Source organism: Podarcis raffonei, chromosome 10 (genome assembly GCF_027172205.1).
Source record: "Podarcis raffonei isolate rPodRaf1 chromosome 10, rPodRaf1.pri, whole genome shotgun sequence".
In the NCBI taxonomy this organism is placed as follows: domain Eukaryota; kingdom Metazoa; phylum Chordata; class Lepidosauria; order Squamata; family Lacertidae; genus Podarcis; species Podarcis raffonei.
Window position 1 is genome coordinate 41098510 of NC_070611.1, and position 26070 is coordinate 41124579.

The 26070-nt window shown below is 39.6% G+C and overlaps 1 protein-coding gene across 6 annotated transcripts; it reads right to left on the minus strand.

The window, feature by feature from the left end:
* Positions 1 to 617: 617 nt before the first annotated feature.
* NR2C1 (nuclear receptor subfamily 2 group C member 1) lies at positions 618 to 21638 on the minus strand. Of its 6 annotated transcripts, none has more exons than XM_053407220.1 (16): positions 21429 to 21638; positions 17145 to 17200; positions 14912 to 14987; positions 14119 to 14226; positions 12764 to 12994; positions 11809 to 11890; positions 11255 to 11434; positions 9252 to 9417; positions 9079 to 9169; positions 7749 to 7933; positions 6664 to 6829; positions 5865 to 5986; positions 4922 to 5061; positions 4596 to 4733; positions 3415 to 3520; positions 618 to 2864 (listed from the first exon to the last, which is right to left on the minus strand). In XM_053407220.1, exons 3-16 carry the CDS (start codon positions 14963 to 14965, stop codon positions 2690 to 2692), a joined length of 1944 nt encoding a protein of 647 aa, XP_053263195.1. In that variant the 5' UTR covers positions 14966 to 14987; positions 17145 to 17200; positions 21429 to 21638; the 3' UTR covers positions 618 to 2689. The 6 variants fall into 6 exon arrangements, with proteins under 6 accessions (XP_053263195.1, XP_053263201.1, XP_053263198.1 ...); XM_053407226.1 differs by having other exon boundaries at positions 9252 to 9399; positions 21429 to 21637; XM_053407223.1 differs by lacking the exon at positions 21429 to 21638 and adding an exon at positions 21059 to 21221.
* Positions 21639 to 26070: the final 4432 nt, after the last annotated feature.

Sequence of the window (26070 nt, forward strand, 5' to 3'; positions counted from 1 at the left end):
TCCTTTGCTTCCATGGTTGGAGGGAAGAGCACCCTGTTTCTCACAGGGGCCCATCAGATGCTTCTGAGAAGCCCATACGGCTTGAACATGACACGTCTTTACAAGGCAAGAGACTATTGCTCACTAGAAGGCAAGTTGCAACACCTCTGCAATATACTCATCCTCATCTAGTAGTCCTTTAATCATCTGAATGGTGCAACCTCTTCAAAGCTGGATATATCTCCTGACAAAAAAGGTTTATCTGTTGTAATTTTTTAGTATTACCAAAGTATGTTGGTACAGTAAACAAAGTTACTCACTTCTGCTATACTGAACATGCAGTAGTACTTTTAAAATTTTAAAAACAAGTTCCTGAATTTTTGTACATAACTTGGATCAGGAGAAAAACTAATGAAAGCACAGATATTAAAGTATCAGTGATACACAATGGCTGGAAAGCTTAACTAAAATTAGCAAAGTGAATGCATCTGAGCCAAAATAATACTTAATTCACTCTACCACAATGCTACAAAATGTTAAAAAAATAAGGATAGTAGATAACAGTGCATCTATGTACATAAAGCTCACATGAACTAGGTCATTTTTTAATTGAAAAGGAGATTAAAGAGATAACAGCATTCTATGATAAAAGTTACAATTTATTTTTAAAAATACAGCCAAAATAGAATTTACACTTCTTCAGGTTTCAAGACATTTACAGTAGTTATTATATAGCAACAATATAGTAATTGGGGCATTCTGATGCATACACAAAAACTGAACCACAAAAAATTATGTATACAAAAGTGGAATGAAATGCAGAAACAATTTCCAGTGACAGTGGAGAAGAACTAGCTGTAACAAATTTATTGAAAGCATTCAGAAAATGTGTAATATAGTTTATCTGTACAGACTTAAAACAATAAATTGTTTAACTACAAGATGTACCCAGGAATACATCATTTATTACAACTGTATGATACAAGCCTGCATGTGCCCAAGTGCATAAGCATGCTTATCTTTTTGGGGAGAAATTAAACTGTTCACTACATTATTGTTGGTTGACTCATTCTGAAGTATATAAAAAGGTACCTCTTTTTATTAAATCATTTTTTAAAACCTTGATAAAAATAACGCTGTCCAGATTACAGAAGGCCCATTTCATTTGTTGGTAAGTACCACAGTTTGACAAGAAGAGGCAGCTGTCTCTAATTATTCAGTATGATCAATACTTAATACATGAAATAAAGGTGAAAACAAGATTTACCAAAAAAAAAATTATACGGACAATCCTTGACACAGTAAAGGAATATTTTGTGTTTATGCTAGATTAACTATTCTATACCGTAATTAAAAAAGAAGTAGCCTTCAATGAATCACAAAGTGCATCTGGAAAAGTTTTCAAAGGCTGAAGATACTCAGTAGCAAACACAATATGAAAACACAAAATCTGCAATTGAGGATTCTGTGATCACTACAGTGTAGGAAAAACAGAGTACTATTCAGTAACAGATACTTTCCATCAAGGTTTATTTATCTCCTTATGAACATTTAAGGAACTCTTTCTAGTCTTATTTGAATTTTATTATGAGAACTTGAAACTTGTTTCAAACTTCAGGAAAAGACAGGATTGCTAAAGGAAATCCAATTCCAATATGACTGGTAAGTTTGTGTGAGATGGCTCATATGCTCATGTGCACCTTAACGCTTATAATCAATCAATTTCCTAACTAGATGTACGGGCACAAATATTACTAAAAAGACCTAGTTGGCACTGGTGAACTGATTTGAATATGTAAATAAAATAACAGGACTCAGGAAATAACACACAATATTTATCTGATACATTTAAGGTATCTAGAATTTTTTTTTACTTCTAAATCATATTAGCAGCGGATATAACTCTGAACATAACTATTTGTGACTCAAGTTAATCTAAATATAATCATTGCTTTGGGGCACTAATAGGCTTTCAAGCCAGTTTTCCAGATTTTCTGTAATTAATCTTCAATTTAAATAAATGCTAGTTGGCTAATAAAAATGTTTAAGTTCCATCCAAAGCTACTGGAAATATATCCAAAGCTTTGTAGTCCAGGGTTTACAGTCCACCTAGGCTACTCAAAATAGACCCTCTGAAATTAATAAATTGAAGTTAGTCATGTCCATTCATTTCAGCGGATCTACTCTGAGTATGACTAACATGGGATGCAACCCTCAGTCACATCAGAAATAAGTTGCCTTGTTCAGGATTTCAGACTTACATCAAACGGACAAGAATGGATTTGTAGAAACAAGATACTGAAAATACAGCATTGGGAAGAATGTTTATTTTTTGTTTCTAAAGTATCACATGGAAATGCCTTGATGAAGTTTCTCCATTATCAAAGGCTTGTTTTTCTACATTTTTTAGAATTTGTTATAGTCATGTTCCAGGTATAGCTAAACTACAAAAATAGGATGAACTACTCTTCTTGATTTTCATTAGATTCTAAAGCAATATACAAAGTTCTTGAAAACCAGATAAAAGGTAAATCATCCTGCACCAGTCAAGATAGTCTACTGCGTTTCCAGAATGTGTTGGTAATGAGGAAGCTGCACCTTCTTGTATTTTTCTTGTTAAAATTGCACAGAAAAACTTGTTATCTCTTGGAGATAGTGTACATTTACAATTACCATGATTGCCATGGTATAGAATCCGTGGTTTTAACTTTTATACAGCATGACCAATTATTTGAGAATTGTAGTCTGCAGTCTCCATTCTTAGAATATATGGTATGATGCTGTCAATCTGAACATTTCCAATTAGTCCTGCGAAAAACAGTTCTTCTGTTATAGCAGCACTCATCAGTCTCAGAGCAGGCAATCTGAGAAGCAGCCTAGACAGCCTGGAAGACATATTTGACAAAAGGGTAACACAACTTTACATTCAAAAAACAATCTTCAGCTGTATTAGTAAGCAAAATATATTGTGTGTTAAGAAATATCTGCATATGGGGCTGATCCATGCACTCATGCAAGGGTATTATTTGTTCCCTCCTGCCAAAATGAGCCGAGTGCTCTGTCCTTTAAACATTTGCCAGTGGCTTATAAAACCAGACAACAGGCTTGACTTCTAGGAAACCCTAGTGATTTTAATCAGACTACGTATAACCAGAAGAACGAACAAACCCTTTTTGTTAAGTTTGCAACTTCAGGACCTACCACTTTGAAGCAAACACAATAATGGAACTTTAACTAGAAATGAAAGCTTACAGCTACTATTTATTTCATATATGCAAAGTATGAAGGAATAGCATTATCTAGAGAAATTACAACCTACCATTAAAGAAAATATATTCTCACACTTTAAACACAAAACTAGTTCCCAGAAGTTTCCTGAATTAATACAACTCTGAAAGGAAACATTTAAAAAATCAGATATGTGTGTATATATACCTGTAAGTATCATCTGGATATACTTTTGTTACATAATCCTGAAATTCCATATATGCTTTTTCTTGAAATTTTTCGATCTGTACAATGTTTTCTAAGCCAGGGTGATCTAAAATGAAGTATGTTGTTAAATCGACTGCAAATCAGATGTAGATAAAAGGCAGCAAAGGACACATAATGGCAGATATTCTTTTACGACCCAAAATGAAAACAAATTTTGCTACTTAAATTGTCCAGTATCTGCTGAAAGCTGAAACTATGAACTGCAAAGCAGCTTTATTAGAATCATACAATGGACACTTGGTCTATTTTGTTTCTTCTCTTTTCTTGAATTGTCTCTATGATTGTATTAGTGTATAAAATGGTAAAAATAAATAAAAGCTGTAAATAAACAAGCAACTTTATTGCAATAATAAAATATTATTTAGCACCTGTTTTTCTTGTGCCCATCCAAAAAAAAAAAGCTAGAACATTAGATATAAGCAAGATTAAACCCACCCATCATAAGTTAAGCAAAAAATGCTTCTGTTCAAACAGGAAGAGACAAAGTTCTCTTTCATTGAGAATACTCTCATGCACTACTGCTGAAGGGGGTATCCCAAGCTTTTCAGATGGTATAGGTGGATGCTTGCAGTGGACACCTGCTGAGATGGGCTGATTGCCACCCCAACCATCACAGACCACAGACTGGCTGATTGCCACGCCATCTAGACCACTACAATTACCTAACAGCATCAAACCTATCTATCTCTTTTGGGATTCATTTAAGTTTGTTTAACCATATCCATATACTCCAGACATTGATGTAAAACAGGCATAGCTGTTCATGGGTGCTTAAGTTAATAAGATGCAGAACTAGGTATCATCTGCATACTGGTGACAGGCCACCACCCAAACTATGATAGTCTCACACAGTGGATTTATGTAGAAATGTTAACCCGCAACACTAAATGAAATGTCCCCAAAGGGGCCAAGCTATGGCCATAAAAATGACACCCAACATGAAATCAGACAAAAAAGCCCAGAAGCACTTAGTTTTAGCACAAATCACACAGCCTGGTCTATTTAGATGGTACAATTCAAAGTAAAGTAGCTAAGCACATCTCCTCCAACAGCAAGCTGGTAAACATAGCAAGAGACTGGATGAACAAGGCCAAAGGTTTTAGTTTCTTGTTTTTACATACCGGGGCTGAAGAGGACGATTGCTTTCAAATAAGCGTATTCATAACCATCAAGGCAAAGCTTCACCATACTGTTACAGAACTCCTGCAGTTTGAAGATATGCTCCATCACTAGCTTTCCTCTATCTGCTGACAGTTTATCTAAGTGAATACAAAACATTGCAAATAGGGGCTCTTACTGTCTTAGTTAGCTGTTTCCACAAGTAAAGGGAAAGGCACAAAATGAATATAAGAAAATGCATTTATTTCAGTAGTGATCAATCAATAACAAAGCAAGTCAATGTCCATACATCCATACCAATTCTGAGACTTGTAACAATGTGTCTTACCTTGTTGTAAACTATTATGAAGGTGATTAACAAATGCCGTTAATATAGTTGCTACGTTCATTACTTGTGAACATTGTGCAAGACCAAGTGTAAAAAGTTCATTCCAGCAGGCTTTCACTAATGATATGCTGTTATCCTGCCTATTAAAAAGAAGTAGAACTATATTAATGGAACTGTTTGGTTCAGTTCAATACAAGCCTGGTTCACATGTCACACAACTAAACTGGCTTAGCTTAGCTCAGCACAGCAAAGCAGCAAGCTCCTCACCAAAAGCCCACATTCATGTAAACCCATGGTTTGGCTTAGTGTAACGTGTGAACCAGGCCATAGTGCATGTAGTCACAAGTATTCAACACAATCAACAGGCAGACAAGACCTCTCTTACTATGAAACCGAACTTTCTGCATACCTAACATGAAAACTCTGATCACACTCAGGTTTCCTAACTGCAGAAAAGAATGAAATGTATAGGCAGGGCTTTGAATCATGTAAATATTTACTTAGTTGGGTTGCCACTCTTGCCACTATTTATACTGAAGTCTTTATATTTATTTATATTTATATTGTAGTCTTTGAGCACTGAATATTTGAGGAATCAAGCACGTAAATTTTATAAATAAAAGCATGACTAAGTTGCAAGTTGCCACACCACCTTCCATTCTGTTCCTCAAGGTCTCCCTCTGGAGCTGATTTTCAGGGGGCACTGAGAGTCAGCAAAAACTCCCCACCTCTTGAGTTAGAAGAGGTGTCTGTGAATCTACAGTCCTTCCATGAGTGTAAGAATGCAAATTCATGAGTACACTTCCATGAGTGTAAGAATGGACTCCATCTACTATTTTTAAGATAAAATGGCAAACTTTTTGCAAAATGAAGTTTACGTCAATACCAGGAGGAATTCTGTTTTGAAACCTTGGTTACATTAAGAGATTTTTTCAATACTCACCCCAGAGCTTGGAAGGAAGGAATAGAACGTGCCCAGTGCATAGATAGGAAGAGCAATCTGGAAGCCGATTCACAAATATAATGAACATTCAGGTACTCAGGCATAGGGGAAGGCATGGTAAGCTGTTACAAAAGTATAGTTTAAAACAATTAATAACTTGTCATGTCTCAAAGAATACAGATATTAATAATATAGCAGAAAACTTCAAAGAAAATGAAAAATTCTTATTATAATATTAAAAACGCAGGACTGGAAAACTTCATGATACATTAATGTGCTCTACAATTTGCCCTAGATAAATGAATGACTTTCAAACGTAAAAGCAGCAAAAGTTTCAGTGCAGCCCTTTTGAAAATAAACTACAAGCAGGCTTATCTACTTTGATAGAATTGATAACAAATCTAGTTAAAACAGGCAGGCTTTTCCCCTCTAAACGACCCCGTTCACCCCAAGTATGCCCAAGAGCTTCTCTTCAGACACATTCCTATTCCTCTAAGTATCTGCTTCCCCCAGAAACCTTTCCTTGAACTCTCTGCTCTCTTGCTGACCTTCCTCACCCTAAACACACGAAAAAGCTCTTTCTCCAAGTAAACAGGAGTTTCTGTACACAGATGCTTCCCCCAGGAACCTTCTACACCTTGTATGTAACAATACTGCACAACCAAAGTAGTTGACAATCACATATTATCTGAAACAAGTATGTTCCTCAAATGTTACTCTTTAAAAAGGTCACATAACAGGTTTGAATTTGTCTCTACAAAAGTTAAATAGCCTGGGGTTATAAATAATAATTAAGTACCCTGAAAGCTACATGAGCGTCACTCAGAAGTGGGCCTTCTATTTCAACAATATTCATGCTGGCTTCTTCACCAACCAAACGTGCGCTGGCTTCCATACTTTCTGCAGAACTCTGACATGATGCGCTCTCTCCTGGATTTAGTGCTTTTGCAAGAGTATCAAATGCCCTAGAAATAATATATGGAAAACGTAAGATCAGTCAAGTTGGATAGGATAGTGAAACAAAACAAAAACATTTCAGGCCCAGAAAACACACATTAAACCAAATTAAAGCAGGAATGAGAATTAATATGCCTGTGGTTCCCAGGAATCTCCAGTCCTGAAGCAAGAGTAATGCTGCCCACTTGTATGGTTCTAAAGGCACGGCCACTAAATGAATGGTTTTTGATTTGGCTTCTTTTGGCTTTTTTAAGGGGGGATATCACTAAGTGTTGGGGCCTGGGTGAACAGGCACCACCAGGATGCTGATAATTCACGTTATTAAAATCATTCTTTCCTATTGCACAAGTCCATTCTGGGGCATCATTGGCAGAAATAAGAACAGTGACATATAACCAGCACTCTTCCTCCACAGCCAGCTTTATAAAAAGCGATTTGTATAATTACAAATTAATACTGTATTTTAAGAAGTTGGAAGTATTTCTTCCAAGCCATAAGACCCAGAAACTGTGGTTACCATACCAGAACAAGTCAGAATCTCAAACCAATTTCAAAGAGTGATTTACAGTCTTGGCTTGTTCTGGTAACCACAGTTTCTCAATTCAGGTGTAACTGAAACATATGGTTAATTAATCCAGTAACTGTAGAATCACAGTGTACCAAGAAAAGAGGGAAGGGATCCTGAGAGGACATGAATGCATGGGCACAAAACTTTTGCATATCTCTGCCTAACAATACGTGGGTCTGAACCAGATTCTTGTGTTAGACTCTATACATTTAGGCTGATTAAAGCATCTGAACATGCCTGTAAACAGCTGACGCTCATTATGCTATTATCACACTTACTACTGGAGGCTAAAGTGCCTACTATTGTTCCTATGTTTTTGTCAGACCATTTACTACTTTCATATGCAACCATTCTTTTACCTTGTAACATCGGTATTTGAATGTTCATCTTGCTGAAGTTCAGACAGTGATGCGTCTCCATTGCTTAAGCTTTCTATCATGGACAGCTCGGGACTACTTTGGGGCATGTCTTTGGACTTGCTTAGACTTGCTAATGATGTGACCACATTTGCTAAAGTACTTAAATCTCCTTGACATGTTTCAACCTAAGAAGGAGGGGAGAGGAAGCAAAGAGTTAATGTTTTTTAACACAACAATTAATCTTACAGTGGAACCTATACTAAATTATTAGAGAAGAGATCTCAGTTGCAAGCATATCTGTGGCACTAAAAAGACAAGCTCTTATTCATAAATACTTTCAGATAACATATTGGTTAATACATGTTAAAACAGCTTCCCCCAACTTCAGGGTAGTGTATCATCAATGACTGTAGTAGTACAGTAATAAAGCAGTAACTTCCAGCGGATTAAAATGCCTGGGGAAACAACAACAGTTTTGCCTTGTTCCAAAAAGACTGCAACACTTGACTGAGGATATTCCAGGGTACCACCACTTTTAAATCCCTCTTTCTTGTTATTGAATACCAGTGATAAGAAAGACAGCTGAAGCAGGGATTTGAAAGAAGATTTCAGTATGTCTTTAAGAAGCTGTAGAAAGAAGATTCAAACTGGCAATGACCATGGTAGTGCAAGACAGCAAAAAACCCTGTGCTTGCCAAATCTTAAGTTCAATGGAAGAGTGTCAAGTTTGTCTCCAAAGTTCAAAAATGAACTTGTTTGGCTTTGGGGGCTAATATAGACAATCTAACTGAGCCAAACTTTGTCTTTTAGCAACTCTCCCCCCCCCCCCACCCATCGTGAACTCTGGTGAGTGGAGGTGGAAGATTGGCAGGCTTCTTATAGAAGCAGATGAAACATGGTTGATGTCATTTCAGGGTGTACACTTCAAGGGTGGATAGTGGCATTTGCTGGACTTGAGGGTGTTAGTTAGGATGTTTAACTGAAGCATCCGTGGCACAGTATTGGGCTCAGAAGAACACAGTTCGAAGCAATTTGATTTGCTAGCTCTATCCTTAAATCAATAAAGGAAGGTAGGAAGAAAGAAAGAAGGAAGGCACAAGGAAAGAGAGAGGTAGCTTCCCACCTCTGCCCTGCTCCCTGCCGTAAGGACCTGCAGACATTTTCCTGTGCATACCTCAATGTTGTTGTTTTATAAAACAGGACCACACAGCGGGGGGGGGGGGGGACAGAAGAAACATTGATTCCTTAAGCATGCCAAACAAATGTTATTACTACAAAATATTTAGACAAGTGAATCCACTAAAGTTTATTTCATTAATGCATCATATACCTTATCCTGAGTCATCAACACTGCAGGCTCATTTTTTATACCAGACTGATGAATGTTCACAAACATTCCGGACTCCAACATTCCTGTTGATCTGAAAGAAAAAGGCAAAAATGTTTGCTTATGACCAAAAAAACTGCCACAAAACTATTTAATCTAGAGCCATATTTGCATACCTTGCTGTTTCACTGTCTGTTACAAAAGTTGGAGTGGCTGTAAGTGGGCTCCGCAAATCTTTTCTGATATAGATCTTTTCTGTAGAAGCTGCACAATTTGAAGACTTTTCCCGTGATACTTCAACAGGTTTCCTCTCACACTGAACAGCTACAAAAGGGTGTGGAGCTATCAGTAACAATCCAAAATTCACACACAATTAGCTGTTAAAAACAAGTTTCTTTTCAATTTCTACTGTCAACTTTGTAGTTTAAATAAACTAATCCTAACAAATTTGTTTTCTGTTCACTGAAAACACTTCTTGCAATCGCCTAACCATGATCAGAGATTTAAGACAAAGGACAGAACTTCCCATCCCTCCAGTGTATTAACTCCCCTAGCCTTTACACATAACCAAAATCTAGTACGTTTACTTTAGGCTTGATACAACTATGGCTAAGTTCACTGGAAGGAATTCATGCATGAGAAGAAAAGGGCTTCAGGCAGAAATCCATAATCCCACAGCTCATATCTAAATACTTTCCAGTCTCTTAGCACTGGCAATGTTGTCTGTTAACCCATAGATACTCAAAAACATTGAAGGGCTATGCCTATTTATACATTCATCATCATTTGAACAAAGCAGTAAGTTTGATAGGAATACTGTTGTTTGCTTAAGAGTCTCTCCAGCAGGTGCTTTTAAATTTTCCACCTTCTAGGAAATCCTATCCACAGTTGCCAATCAACAGTTTAAATTTGCAGGAGTTTGAGATTAAGCATTTAGTCCCTGTGGGGTACAGCTTGGCCCTTTCGGTCTCACTGTTTTCTTATATAAACTGAGTGCACCCTCTAAAACACAGGGATGGGGGACATCTGGCCTGCCAGGAGATCCAATTTAACCGCAAGGTCATTTCCCCCAAACCATGCCCAGCAACTGACATAACTCTTTTACAGGCTTTCTTTGGCTGTTCGTGTGAGTCAACACAGCAAGATTCAACCCCTACTCAACAGCTAATGAGAGGTTAAATTCTGCTGAGTTTGGCTGCACATGCCTTTTGCCAGACACTTTGGAACCCTGCACAAGGGATTTTGATAGGTGTGTGGACAACCCCCGTGTCAATCCTGTGAGGTAATAATGACTTCATGTGAGTGGGCAGTCCCACACAACTGTCAAATTTGGCTGTGAGGCCAAACTTGATATGGATCTGGTCCATAGAACTAAAGGGATTCCCCATCTGTATTTTAATACAACCAAAGCACCCCTCTAGTTGGGTGACACAGAGGGATGATAGTGGCGAGTAAACTGTATTTTGCAGAGGCTTGTTCAAATTTACTGATCATTCAGGAACATGGAAGGCAGTTTGAACACCACCACTTTGAGAAATTTTTACTTTTGATTTTGCTGCTTACTGCAGTACTGCAAATCAAAAGTCTCTCTCAACTGTACAGCCACTGCACCTCATATGACCAACCACAATATACAGGAAACAACTGTTTTGTATGTGACCAAAGCACATGTGATCACTGACGCACACAATACTTTTGGCCCTAGAAGTGGGTGGGAGCAGAAGGGGACAGGGGCAAAATGAGCTTACACGAGCGATGACCCAGAATGCAACCCCTGCATAAACACGGTGTTGCCTGTATATAGAAATATTTTTCACAGCTGTTCAAAATTGAGCATTTTATGAGATGGTGGGGAAGATCTTGTCAAATCCCAAGTCTGTGTCTCTTCCAGAAATAGTGAAAGGCTTTTTATCTTCAAATGTAAGCAAAAATGTTAGGGAAAGGCCAATATGCTTTTGCCACTTGAAGACTCATGTATAGGACTTCAGAGCAAAAAGTGACAATTCTATAATTTAAGTCTTTGTAGCATCAGTAGCATCTTGTCACTAAAAATTCAATTAATTCTCATCTGCTAATTTGAATGTAATGAGTGGAGACTGAGTAAGAACACATAGGAGCAAACAAATCCTCCAATAATTATCACCCTCCCCACAATAAACCTATAAACACTCATACTTACAATCTTGTTTCATTCCAAATGCAATACACCTCTGAAGTCTACAGTACTGACATCTGTTTCTGTGATGTTTGTTAATCACACAGTCTCTTGTCCCACGGCATGAATACACTAAATTCTTTCGTATGCTTCTTTTAAAGAACCCTTTGCATCCTTCACATGTCACTGCTCCATAATGGCGTCCTGAATACATGATATAATGCATTAATTATGAAGTATTATTCTTATGTTTTATTAAATTGCGTACATTTGTATTTATTTAATAGAATTTTATATATTGCTTAACCATTGCAACCTCTCAGTTTACATATGCTATCTACATTAAAATTTATAATGAAATCAGATATTAAAAACAAGAATTACTATACTAGGAAAGACTTAATTAGTTGTGTTGAACAAATGATGGCTTATTAATATTCAAAAGAACTTGTAAGACATCAGAACTATGCTTGCTGTCCTAGTACAAAAGGTTTGTTTAAAACACATGACAAAAACAGTTAAATTACAGAGTGAAATGCCAATTAAATTTTGCATAGTAGAACTACATAGCGACTTACCTGATGCCTTGTCTCCACAAACAACACAGAGATCAAATACTTTATTTAGGGTCTGTTCTATGGAAGAATTGTCTGTTAAAATCTGAAAACAATCAAACAAATAAATGACTTATCAGTTCCTCTGACTTCTTCAATAAATATATTAGAAAACATTAAACCAGAGATGGGGAACCTCTGGGCCTCCAAAATTCATTGGACTATAGCCTTTGTATGGCTACAGGCAGGCCATACTAACTAGGTCTGATTCAAACATGTGGAAAGCCACCAATTTCTCACCCTTGCATTAAATGAATCTAATACTAAGTATTGGAAAAGTCCCTGGAAAAGACCCTTGGGAAAGATTGAGGGCACAAGGAGAAGGGGATGACAGAGGACGAGATGGTTGGACAGTGTTCTCAAAGCTACAAACGTGAGTCTGACCAAACTGCGGGAGGCAGTGGAAGACAGGAGTGCCTGGCGTGCTCTGGTCCATGGGGTCACAAAGAGTTGGACACGACTAAACGACAACAAATACTAAGTAGGGAAAAAAGTGAACCACAGCACTGAGACACAGGACCAATCATGTCACTCTATAGAAGGACAAAGTGTGCCAAATTGCTGGGCTCTCAGATGACAATCTGAGCTGCTTGGAGAGTGAGTGAAATAATGATAAATAAATAAAATTGGCTGCCTTTCAAAGCAATAAACCAGCATTTTGTGAACCTTAAAAAAATTAAAACATTTTTCTCTGAATATTGCTTCCTTTTCCAGTAAGAAAGCACAGATGTCCTGCAATATTATTAGTTCACAAGACAGCAAATAAGCTACTTTCTTATGCATAAGAGGACTATCAATCCACAAAACATATACAGGATATTGCACTGCAGCTTATAAAGCAGGACTAGCATGAGCATGAAGTGGAAAGTCTAGGTGTCAAAAGTAATTTGATAAGTCCTAACAGCATGAGACACCATACCTGAAAATGTTGTGCAGATATATCTGGGGATGCAAAAAACAGTTGGTTGACTCCTGCAGCATCTGGAGTTGTTAGGAAAACCTTTCCTGGAGTGGCATCTTGTCTTGCAAGGATCACTTTGCTTGGGGTAGAACCATCATGATTTGTTAATATGAACTGCTTGCCTGTTGTAGTCTGATCAAGTGCTGTAACAATCTGAATCTTCTGCCCCGTCTGCTGATCTGTGACAATCTGGTGACACATTTATTTCAAGTTATGGTAGCTTATGATTAAAAGGTGTGTCTAGCGGAATTATGGTGTAGTCAAGTGTGATTAAAGAAAATGGAACTATATTAACTGTTTTCAATAGCTGCAGCATACATTACATGAATCAGCATCCTAGCTCATTCACCTAGTGTTATGATCACTCAGTTAGGAGTGCTCCATACTGTAAGACACGTCCACATTTAATTTGCAAAAAGAAAAGAAAAAAAAAGCTTCACAATCGTCCAGCTTGGAAATTAGATGCTGAATTCTTCAGAATTCATTCTAACATAACATTTGTGAAGAATGATTCTCTGTTTTCAAGGAGGGTTACTCCTAGGTAAGTATGCACAGGATTGGAGACTGTGATATGAGGTCCACTATGGCAGGAGAAATCTGACACTTTAGCTTTTTACACTATACATTTTCATTTGTAAAGCACTGAGTTGTAAAAGATCACAATATAATCTCTCCTAAAGTCACACATTTTGAGTGATATTCAGCATTAGTCACACGTGGAGTAGACATTAATAAAAGAACCTCAAGTCCTTTTATTTCAATAGGTCTACTTTGAGCTTGACTTGATTACATATAACCCTTTGTTTCCAGGAACTATGGGAACACAGATACCACAATGGTGAAAAACCAATCTGCGGTGCACAAATTAAGATTAATTTAGTAAAGCTTGTTAAAGCGTGTATTGTGTGCATTCACAATATAACCCCAAACTTGAGAGTTGCCAGGTTTCAGATTTGACCTGAAGTTTCAGGGCTTCAGCTTCCTTCCCAAGGTTCTCTAGGAAAACAATCTAATGTTCTAAAAAGCCGCGGGAGGGCAATATCTTTTGGCCCAAGGGCCATATTTATGGCATGCCACCTCTCCAAGGATCGCATGCTGGTGGTGGGCGTGACATTGGTCACATTCACACAGAGGAACATCACATTTGGGTTAAATCCAGTGCTTTTAACACCATGGTTTGGTTGTGGGAGAAGTGCACAATTGGGTAAGTTTCACAGAGTCTCCATTTATTGTTTAATTGTTTCAGAAATCTATTGTTATATGGTGCTCAGGACACATTTTTCAACTAGTTAAGTATTTTAGGCCGACTGTACCTGTATGCGCTGGGGTAAGGAGAGACCTGTATCAGCAGGAACAATCTGAATTCTTTGTGCCGTCCCATCCATTAGTGTTTGTGTGACAGATCCTTGGGAATGTGCTATCTAGAACAAAAAACAAGGCAGACTAACTACATGAGCAAAGTTTGGCAGGCACAGCTAATGGGTCAAATTGCTCTTTCACTGCAGCAGCACACAAGAAGCTAATTCAGGAATCAGTGTTGATAGCTATCAAATAATATCCCCCACAGAAGTGGATTTTTCCAATAAGTCTTAGTTAAAGACTGTGTTAGAGCAATCCTTCTACACATTTGTATTCCCTGCAATCACAGAACAGAATCACTGACAGCTGTGCTTAAGAATTGGCTACTTGTTTAAGATTCACTTTAAGCACAATTCCTAGTTACTCAGCCCCTGGCCCCAAGAGATTCCTGTATCTGAATAGCCATTACATACACACAACTAGCTTGCTTACAAGCCACTTGGCATGTATCTGCTGCAGATAATCAAGCTAGGTGAGTATCCAGACACAGGAGTAACTAGTGGAAGCAGTTCTTTGTAATAAGTAAACATGACCTTCTCCAAAGGAGGACAGCTGTTATTTCTCCAAACTGTAACACTTTGCTGAATTATCAAACAAAATCACCATCAGCTAGAATTTTCTGGAATGCAACTTAGCATCTTTAACATAAATAAAAAAGCAATATATTCCAGAGCAATGGACAATGAATTACTAAGGACATTTTGATATAGCAACTTGAGTCAGTATAGTGTAAAAATGTACACGTACCTCCCCTATCTGCTGTTCAATAATTTGATGGGCCAATTCCTCAATAGTTGCCATGATCTTGAGTCACTAGTGTTTCCTGCAAAACAGAGGTTTTTAAGAGAAAACCAGAACAAAAGCAAGCAATGGTTGTCAAGATTTTATTGATGGCACATCAGCAGCAGTGCTCTGAAAAGCAGCAATGTTTGTCAACTCTTAAAATACACAGCAATCGCATTAACAAATCAGACCGCACTACTGCTAAGCTAGTGATGTGTCTATAGCTAAGCTTTACGTTTAACAACTCCCCTAGACTAGGAATTCCATGTTGGTGAGGCGTGTGTGCTAGTGGACGACAAGTTTGGTTTCTGTGCTAGCTGTGGAGAAAAGCAAGTCTCCTTCATGGTAGAAGGGAACTTTTTAAATTAGCAGGTCAAAAGAATCAAAGCCTGCGTTTCCATGCCAGATGCTGAAGAGGGGACCTTCTACATGGCCAGCAGGGAAACAGCAGGTAAGTATAAAAGTAAACTGCAAGTCAGTAACATACATGGGTTTATTTACAATACTGCTATAGTTACTTGTGAGTGGTACCTCAGTTTTGAGTAGACAGAAATATTTTTATTCTAGAAAATACTTTTGCAGTACTGCCTTTCTTTAACTACCACATCAATGGCAAAACAAATAACTGTCTTGGATACCACGGTCAGAAAGATGAGATATAAATAAATACTATGTCCTGCCACTTGGGTTCTCCTGACATCATACATTTTAGACCATTCATAACATGCCAGATCTTAAGTGCTTTTTGTTTGCTTTCCTTTGGCAGGGTAAACAGTTCCTCTGACAAAACATCCCTCTTGCTCTTCATCCAAAATATTTCATATTGACTAATTGCACAGATGAGACACTGTCATTGCTACATGGAGTGAACAAACCAATCATCAAAATATCAGTAAGCAAACACTCTCCCATGCAGCTCCATAAATACCCCTAATTGATTTCAACATAGCATAATCAAATGGGGCACTAGATTTGACTTAATCAGCAAGTGAGAGAAGTACACAGAAGTAGCAGCAGTTGCAGCCACTTGCCTTCATTCTCTCCTACCTCCCCAAATACCTCCCAACACTCTCTTTCTCAAACTAGTTGCTTACTAGAGACCTTATCCATGCAGGATCATGTGCAAACATTCTCCAGCTGAACAGAAAACCATCTGCCAATTGTTTGTCAATTACAAGTGAAACATTTTCACTTATAATTTATTTTCATAAATCTCCCTCTGGATAACCTTTCTGCACATCTTCTACAGACTTCTCTTAAATAATCAGCATAATTGAGACAAAGGTTATGACTCATTATTTTTGCAGGAAAGCCACAAGATCACAATTATAGTGTAATTAATATTTAATTGTTGCTTCACTGCTATAATCTTCAAGCGCTCTGTGAAAAGGGTAATCAATTCATGTTTTAGAAAGCTGGAGCACTTGCAAACATATGTGTTGTAGTTGTCATTAACATTTTTTACTTTATTTTATTTTACTTATTAACTACATTTATATCCCACCCTTCATCGAAGCTCACATTTCATGCACTTGTAAATACACAATCAAAATGTGTTTTCTGAGTTTTGCTTAGAACTGAAAATTAGCCATGAATTACAATAGGAATTTTTTTATTGAGTTATTTTATCTGTTTTTATATAAAATCTTTGTTCTTGTTCTTCTTCTTATATATATATTGCACAAAGTGGTGGTGTACAGGTCTATTGCATAACAATATCGGACAATATATTCGCCTCTGTCAAAACTCAAGAGGGAAGCAGTACTAACCCTCAGCCTTCTACACTGATAAACCTCTTGTGCTCTACAGAGAACTCACAATAGGGGAATTTTCCGGCATAAGCAAGAAAGGGAAGGAGCAACTAGGTTTGTGGACCCTTGACCAACTGCCTTATTAACCGATATACAGTACAGTCTTACCTCTGCTTACGTATCCCTCCGGTTACGTAGACTTCAGGATATGTAAGTGGCAAACCCGGAAGTATATTTCTGGGTTTTTGCCATGCGCACATGCGCAGAAGTGGTCTCTCCGGTTGCAAAAACCTCAGGATTCAGCCAGACCTCTGGAACGGATCCTGTCTGCAACCAGAGGTACCACTGTACATGTCATGTACAGTGGACCAAATCCTACACTTTATGACTCATAGTGTTGCATTTTTTATTTTTTTAATGGAATCAAAGATTAGCATTCTGCTTACCTATATACCAATGTTATACTCCACTTCTGGTGTACATAATCAATTTCTAGAAACTCCTATAATTAAATAAAATGAGATCATTTTAGTTTCAAATATCTTATTGGAATTGTTCACAGAATGAAAATAATTTATAATTTTAGGTTCCACAAATAATTATTAAAGTACCATCTACACAGATATAGAGAACATTATATGATTTAAAATTTTATCAGCAATTACTTAAAACTATTCAATAGCATTATTAATTCATAAATATATGAATCAACTTATAAGGCAGTTATCTGCAGAAAATAAAGAACTTAAGAAAACATAACAGATTTGTGAGAAGATGTGCACCGTTTCAAGTTCATAATAGTGCAGTCTAGACATTATCTAGCTGGCAAAAGCTAGATTCTTCAGTCTATAAATCTGTACTGAGCTTCTCCCTTTCAGCCTTGGGAGGTAAAGGGAAAGTGGAGTCTTGGAAGCTGTATTGTGTTGCCAAAACTGGCTAATGTTCATTAACATACTAAATTTTCTTTTCTTTTCTTTGATTTGTTGAATTCCCAACAACAGTGGATCTCAATTCATCAGTTACCTTAGGTTTCTAGGAAGACTCTTGTACATGTGAAACACCTGTTTGGTGTACAGGGAGTGGGGACTGTCTTCAATTGTTTTATATAGTCAAAGATAGACATACTGTAGTTGAAATAGATATGAGGAAATATTTTGTTTCTTAGTGCTATGTTAAAAATTCACCAAACTCAGATTTTGTTTCAGTGTGTGCATCTTGTCAAAAATGCTCACTATATTGAACCTTTATTCTCAATAATAATGGAACTCACAGGTGGAAAATACTTTTATTTTTATAAACCTTTATTGTGTGTAAAGGGAATCGCTATGTGGGTTCATATTTTATTATCCCTTTGGAGCTGTGCTGTATCTTTATACTTTTTTCCATCCAGACTGCGATGTTAGACACACACACACACACACACACACACACCTTTATGTTTGAACTTTGTTGTTGTGATTGTTGTTGTTAATACATCAGTTTGATACACTGAATGATAGAATGGTAAGAGTTGGACTGGGACCCCATGGATCATCTAGTCCAACACCCTGCCATGCAGGAATTGTCTCTCAAACTTAAGAGACAACATGAATGCAAATAACTTCTGATGCAGTGTGTTAATGTTGATCTATCGGGCTGGTGATGTGTTCTTATTTGATGTCTAATGACAATGTTTATAGAAGTGGATGTTTTGAAAAATTGGCAAGAACTAAAAATTCAAACTGGGAAAACTGAGAATATAATTAGACTTCCTGTCCAGCTGGTTTCTAGTTATGAGTTACTGTACTTTGGAGAATATGACATAAAGAAACTTGAACTAATACTTCAGCTAACGATTAACAGTTGGCTGAATAGCTCAACAGTGAAAGGGAAGATGTACCATTAATTAATATAGGGAACCTAATCTTGGAGGGCTGCTCTTGCTTAAAATTGGTTCATCATGTTTGAGAATTAACGATAACAAGTGTATTGAGAGAGGTGATCCAACTGACATTGTGTACTTAAGACTTACAAAAGGCTTTTGGCCAAGTACTTCACCAAACACTCTTGAGGAACTTTAAAGGTAAAGGTAAAGGTAAAGGGACCCCTGACCATTAGGTCCAGTCGTGATCGACTCTGGGGTTGCAGCGCTCATCTCGCTAAGCTGCTTCTGGCGAACCAGAGAAGCGCACTGAAATGCTGTTTACCTTCCCGCCGGAGCGGTACCTATTTATCTACTTGCACTTTGACGTGCTTTCGAACAGCTAGGTTGGCAGGAGCGTGAGGAACCTTAGGAGTCATGAAAAAGAGGGAGGTCCCATTTTACACCAGAGAGCAGGAATAACACTAGAACTTGCAGATAATCAATGAGCTCAAGGTGGCATACAAAAATATTTAAAATGCATATGTAAGTGCTTAATTAGGGTTGCTATATTTCAGTAAGTGAGAATCCAGACACAAAAGTTGTTGCCATGTGTTACCATATCTGTGAATTTTCCCGGACATTTTCTTGATTTCCGCTCAGACACTGCTTCCAACAGCAGTATTCTGTGTGTGTCCAGGAAATTCCAATGTATGGCTACCCTAGCGTAATATATTTTTCCCACATTGAGTTAAAAATAGTAGAAGTTTTAAACTCAGTTGGGTTGAGTTGCTGTAGTGAAGTGCTTAACTGTAACAGTCATTCGATTACTGTACTGCTACAATTTTATACAATATATTTTATAACTGAACTATTAAATACAAAGCCTTAACAAGTAGAGAAAAATTAAGATCATTTTTGTTTCCAGACATTTTAAATTTTATGCATCAAGCAACGAGTAGTTTACACTACAGCATGCAGTAGTAGATCACTGGTTGAAAGACTTGATGGATGTAAAGGATTCACATAACAAGAAAGTTTTACTGCTGATTCTTTTTGCCATTAAGCCATTTCCATTATGAATGTTGATATGCTGTATTTGTATCTGGTATGAATAGTTTTGTTCATGTCCACTGGAATCTGCTTTGATTGACAGCCTAAAAATATTTTAAATAAAGCATGTGCAACTCATGGATACAGAAGCAATCTATAATGTACAACTCTTGTAAATTATTTCAATTCTGATTACATTCCACTTTAGATCTTATACACATATGTACACATGAGAACAGCTGGCTGAGCATTTCAACAGGTATTCAGGGGCATACTATCTCCAAGTGGGGAAGAAAACAAATCAGCTATCATCTTCTAATCCAGATCATGATTCCTATCCAAGGAATATATTCAATATTAAGCATCTTTAATTACAAGTTACACATTTTTAATTGCAAGTTACAAATAAAATTCAGTTTTCCAGCCACTTAGTCACACCATCTGACAAGACTCGTTAAGAAGGGTAAATTGAAAGACAGGGAAAGCTGTTAGTGTCACTTTCTCTCATGGCAAAAGGTATGACCTTCCTTTTCACTGTACCAAAAATACCGCACCCAGGGCCACAAGCATCTCCAGTATGTCAAACAGGAAAGTAATAACTGAAGGGCACAGACTGGAATGAACCGAGGCCAAATAAAGCTATCACTCCCTATTCAAAGGAGCCACCATTGCACACACAAACAGATGTATAGGAAAGGGGCAAGGAGGAAAATAATGATTTATCTTTCCACTATTGGTTAATCATCCAAAATTATGGAACAAAGGATGACTAGTGGCTACCACTTGGGCTGTATTTTCATAAGCAGCATTTCTGTAAGTGGTAAACCCGACTCTAGACTACAGGTGCTATAAATATTTGAACACTCCCCTGCGAAAAGTACACTGAAAGCTGGCAAACAAGAGACAAGCGAGGGCAGAGCCCCCCCTCCCGCGAACACTGAACACCCACGTGCGGGAGCTTCTGTTGTCGCTTTTGTATGGTGGATCCTTCAACCAGGTGAGTTTCCTCCACCTGTAACTTTAGTACAGCATACTGTAAAAGACGAGGAAGTGCCGAAGTATCTGCCTCGCGGGCACAAGGTCCATTGGTGCAACCCCCCCTACCCCCCGGCATCTCAAAAGGAGGAAATGCCCCCTGTGCTGAAGACCCTGGAGGGCCGCTGCCGGTCAGTGTAGACAATACTGAGCTAGTAAGGGCCTGCGGTGTGACTACTCGGGGTAAGGCAGCTGCTTCCTACGTCACACGCCCAGGCTCCTCGCGCCGCCTTCACCTGCCGTTTGAGAGGCCACAAGGCCTCAGGTTCCAGCCAAGGACCAGAGCCAGGCCAGAGGGAGGCAGGCAGGCGGGCGCTGTTGCCGGAGCGACCGGGGCAGCGCGGTGAGGGCCCAGCCCGCTGTCACTCGCTCGCACAAAATGGCTGCTGCGGAGCCAGACTGAGCACCTCCGGCGCCGCCACCCGCTCCCACCTCGCGCGGCGGCCGGGCTGCGTGCCCCGCAGGCTCCATCAGCCTCGGCGCAGGAGAGCCCTGGGCCTGCGGAGAGGAGAGGAGCGGGTCCCGGGGCGCGGCTAGGATCCGGGGAGGGGAGACGCAAGCCTTTCCTGTGGGTGAAAGGTCAGAGGGGCGGCGGCGGCAGCAGGAGGAGCTGCTACTGCTGCTGCTGCTACCGCCGCCACATGGGGAACGGCGCCCTCCCGCCGCCGCCGCAGGGCACAGAGCAGGCGCCGACGAGGAGGCTCCCTGAGGCGCCAGCCGAGGCCCAGGCGCACCGGGAAGGCCTCGGGCAGCGCCGCCGGAGCCCCTCCTTTTCCTCCCCGCTGCCCTCTCCGCGTCATACCTGACAGCCGCGGCGCAGCAGCAGCTCCTTGGGGTTTAATTTGTCGGTGGCGGGTCCGGATCTGGGAGGTCAGAGTTCGTGACCCCGCTCCCCGCGTTCGGTCCAGCCCCGTCTCTCGCGTGGCGTAACGCCGTTCTGCCTTCCCCTCCCCCAACCGCCGCCGCAGCTGCCGCCGCCGCCACCAGCATCAGCACAGCTGCGCTTGCGCAAAGCGAGCCCATGGCGGAGGCGGGGCGAGTGTCACCGTGCCGGCGGGGAGAGAGGGGGAGGAGGAGAGGAGGGAGAGAAGAAAATCCCCCCCCCACACACACACAGCCTGAAGTTGTCATAGCGATGCTGGGACGGGCGGGTACGGCAGCGAGAACAGCCCTTCCGAATCTGCAACCGGAGAGGTTTTTTTGCTCTCAGGGCTTTTGTTGCTTTTGGACTCCAGCTCCCGTCAGCCCCAGCCAGCAAGGCCAACGGACAGGAATGATGGGAATTGTAGTCCAACAGCATCTGAAGGGCCAAAAGCCAGCCTCCCTTGTAAAAGGGTGCACGTAGCCTGCCTTGTTGGGGTTTCAGTATTTAGCCCTTTACTGTGCTAACCAAACAAAAAACAACAAACATCTTTAGAATATTAACATATTTATTATAAACAAAATGTTCTGTAGTAGTATGCAATTATTAGAACAGGTTATGGGTTGCATCCCGTGTTAGTGCTGATCAGAGTAGACGCACTGAAATGTAATCCTACAATAAAGGGATTTAAGGATAGAAGTCATTGAGTAAGCAGGGGCATTCAGTACCATTACATGTACTTAGGCCTAATTTCAAGATATATGATGATGATGATGATGATGATGATATTCTTCAGTTATGTTATCTTGCTCAAAGCAACTTGCAACTAAACATGACACCATTTTAACATGCAATGTAATGAAAAAATACACACTTGTGACATTGGTACTGTTAGAAGAAAAAACTGCTCCTTTCCCCTTATGGGGTATTCCAGAGCCTGTAGAGTCCTCCTAAGGTACCCTATCAGCAGGAGAAAGTACCAGAGACCAACCAGAGGATATTGAGAAGCAAAGCGGCAAGTAAGCCTGATCTATTAAAGGAATTGTTGCAACAGGGACTTCCCACTCACCACAGGCAGGAGGAAGGAGAACCCTGAACAATGGTGCACAAGTCCTTATATAGACTTTTGAAATTGCCCACCCTGTAGCCCAAGACCACCCCCCTGAAACATCATACATACATCACAGAAGGAGGCGGTCTACAGCAGAAATCCTGTTTGCCAAGATACCTGATGATGGTCACTGATTTCATTATCTGGGTAGTCTGGCCATTCTTTAGTTCCTGAATCCAGGTCACAGGCTCACCCTATTCAGACACAAATACAGCCTTAAGACAGGAGTTGCAAGCAAAAAGACAATGGGAAGGCTTTCCCCATTTGCCTCCCTTACTGCAGAGGAATATTTGAGGTCATTGGGGGAGTCAAAATGGCTTCAGGATTGCTCTCCTGTATTATTTCAGACACATGGTTTATATACTTATGTATGTTTTTGCCTTGTACATTTATGAACATTTAATTTATATTTGAGACATTAGAATTCTTATAAGTTCAGGGAAGTTTTTAATGTGTGACATTTTAGTGTATTTTTGGTCTTTGTTGGAAGCCGCCCAGAGATGGGTGGGGTACAAATAATAATAAATTATGATGATGATGATGATGATGATGATGATGATGATGATAACAGTATCTTGTCCCTTAATGAGTCACTGTAAAAACTGAATCTGCTTGGGACCTCTGGAGATCTAGATGTGAGTAAACAATCAAGTAGTACTGTTGCTTGGGAAGCAGGTGAGCCAAGGATGGGTGTGTAGTTTACCTTTGATGTAGATGTATTCCCTCACCTCAGCTTCAGTGTGCTGCTGCTTTGGAAAGCTTAGCTGATGGTGAGCAAGACTGCAATCTTGTACACAGTTATCTGGGAGTAAAAAATGCCCCCTTTCCTTCAGAAGGTAGACTTGGCCATTGTCATTCATGATTTAATTGAAAAATACATCTGGGAGCTCTGTTGACTTGCTTATGAACTTGAGCAGGTCACTTGTCTCAATCAGTAGTCTGCCTTCAGAAAAACAGATGTTGCAGCAATAAACGGATAGTGTAGTGTTTTGGAGTTAGGTGTGCACAGTGCTATTATTCTAGAAAAGAGGTGCCAGAACTCATCATGAACACCTCCCTTGTTCTCTTATAATGTCAATGGCACCCACCTGAGAAGTGCTGGAACTGAGGTCCAGCTGGGGGAAAAGCCCTGGTTGTGCACCAAGTGAGTGCAAGTCACTTGGCTCCATCTAGTTCAGCAATTTGCTTCCAAGCAGTGGCTTATCAGATCCACATGGGAAACTTAAATGTAAGACATGAGGTCAACTGTATTCCTGTTTGTCCCCAGCTCCTGCTATGAGCAGTGGCAGCTAGGAAGAGATTTGTGCTTGCCCAATGCAATGTATTTATATGTTTGGATCTGTATTACACATACATCTTCTGTCTTGCTCATGCTCCAGCATGGCCAATATATTAAGAGCTATAGTCAATCATTTTTCCTCTCTTCCCCTTGACACCTCAGGCAATTCTTTCAGAGTTTTTTGCTGAGGAGTGGAAATTAGGGAAGCACCCCAAAGATGGCTTGAGGGTACTGACCTCATCAGCCTCCTGCTAACAATGGTTATATCTTCAGTGTTTGAATGGATGTGGGTAGTGATAAGCCCATCTTCCTAGGCAGCAGATACTGTTAGGAGAGAAAGGGACAATCTGGGGAGTCCCAGGATTTAAACTACTGTAGAATATACATAGTCCTATGTAGCCACTGCATGTAGTGATATAAAAAGGTAAAAGGACACTTGGACGGTTAAGTCCAGTCAAAGGCGACTATGGGGGTGCGGTGCTCATCTCGATTCAGGCCGAGGGAACCAGCGTTTGTCCAGAGACAGCTTTCTGGGTCATGTGGCCAGCATGACTAAACCACTTCTGGTGCAACAAGACACTGTGACAAGTGCCAGAGTGCACAGAAACGCCATTTACCTTCCCGACACAGCAATACCTATTTATCTACTTGTGCTGGTATGCTTTTGAACTGCTAGGTTGGCAAAAGCTGGGACAGCAACACAAGCTCACCCTGTCCTGCAGATTCAAACAGCAGACCTTCCAATCGGCAAACCGCTTGGTGGTTTAGACCACAGCACCACCCGTGTCCCTATGTAGTGGTATACACTGTAGTGTAGCCTTGTATTTAAGTGATAGACAAGGAATTGTATTGAGGGGTGTGAGTGTCAGGCTGATTGAAGAGGGATGGATTGCTTTGTCCCTCTGTGTCCAACTTAGCAACCACGTGGGTTGCCAAAAGAGGACCACCTCTCCATGGCCAACATAGAAATGCAAAACTCTGTCCCTCTTTTGCCTGGCCCTGGAAGACTAATAAAACATTTTGTAGACTAGTATGGTCTTATTTTATTTATTTATTAAATTTATACAGCCACCCATCAATAAATACTTCCTTGGTGGCTTACAAAACAAACAATGAAGACAAGTGTACAGTAATTAAAATCAATATGCAACAAAAATTACAACATTTTATTTACAAATTACTTATTTTACAAGGCTCTTCTAAGGGAATGGCTGCTAAAAAGAGCAGCAAGCATCCTGGGGGGCTGACAGTGCAGTAGAAACTGCCAGAAATACGCCCAGGTATAGCACATCTCTGTTGTATTTTAAAATACACACAAACTCCATAACTGTGACTGATTTGCAGGCATCTCATTACAGGACCCAAGCTAGGTTTCTTCAGAAAGAAGTGCACAGGGGGCAGAGAAACATTGTCAGCCATATGGCTGTCAAATCCAAATTTAGTGGCCAGAATATTTTGGGCAAGCAGGTAAGTGTAATATTTTATCAATACACACACAGTGTTTATTATATTCAGGAGACTCTGCTTTTACTCATTTGCCACTGGGCGAGAGAGACACTTCAAATTTATTTTGATAAAAACGTAACTACGTATTTCTGATTACTTTCAGTTGTTTTAATTTGCAACATTAAAGGTTCTGTTCATTCAGTTATTGTCAGTACAATCTATAAGAGCACTTGAAAAATTATAGAACAGTAGTTGAAACAAAACTGTCCGTGCCTCTTACATTCTGTGACACTTCTACACTTGAGACCACTGAAACCTGTTAAGCATATTTCTTAAATTGTTAAGGGATTACATAAACATACCACATTCCCTTTTTGCAGACACTTAATTGGAAACAATATTGCTTGCTCTATTCTATAGCATCTACTTGACAAGGAGTAAATCACTATAACTATATCAACTCCCTCTAAACCAGACCACAGCAGTAGTAATTAAATAAATCAGAACCCAGAAGGTCATCTTGGAACAACATTGCGCACAAAACATATTTTGATTCATTTCTCCCTTTCCGCTAATGGCAGCTCTACTGACCAAGCCATTTCTGAACTATACTTCAAAATGTTTCCAGATTCAGCACCAAGATGCTTCCATTAAGAGCAGGGGGAAGAGTGAAAAGGCCCAGCACCCTCACACAAGGCTAAAGGGGCTGCTTAGATTGCAACCACATATTGTTAGTTACTTGGTTC

What these genes read in the sequence shown, in the direction of transcription:
- NR2C1 (XM_053407225.1), bottom strand. Translation starts at nt 14,965, where the DNA reads ATGGCAACTATTGAGGAATTGGCCCATCAAATTATTGAACAGCAGATA. An exon ending in TTGTGGAGACAAGGCATCAG is followed by an intron (nt 11,435 to 11,808) that starts GTAAGTCGCTAT and finishes TCATGTATTCAG; the next exon opens with GACGCCATTATGGAGCAGTG. An exon ending in TCAAATACCGATGTTACAAG is followed by an intron (nt 6,830 to 7,748) that starts GTAAAAGAATGG and finishes TATTATTTCTAG; the next exon opens with GGCATTTGATACTCTTGCAA.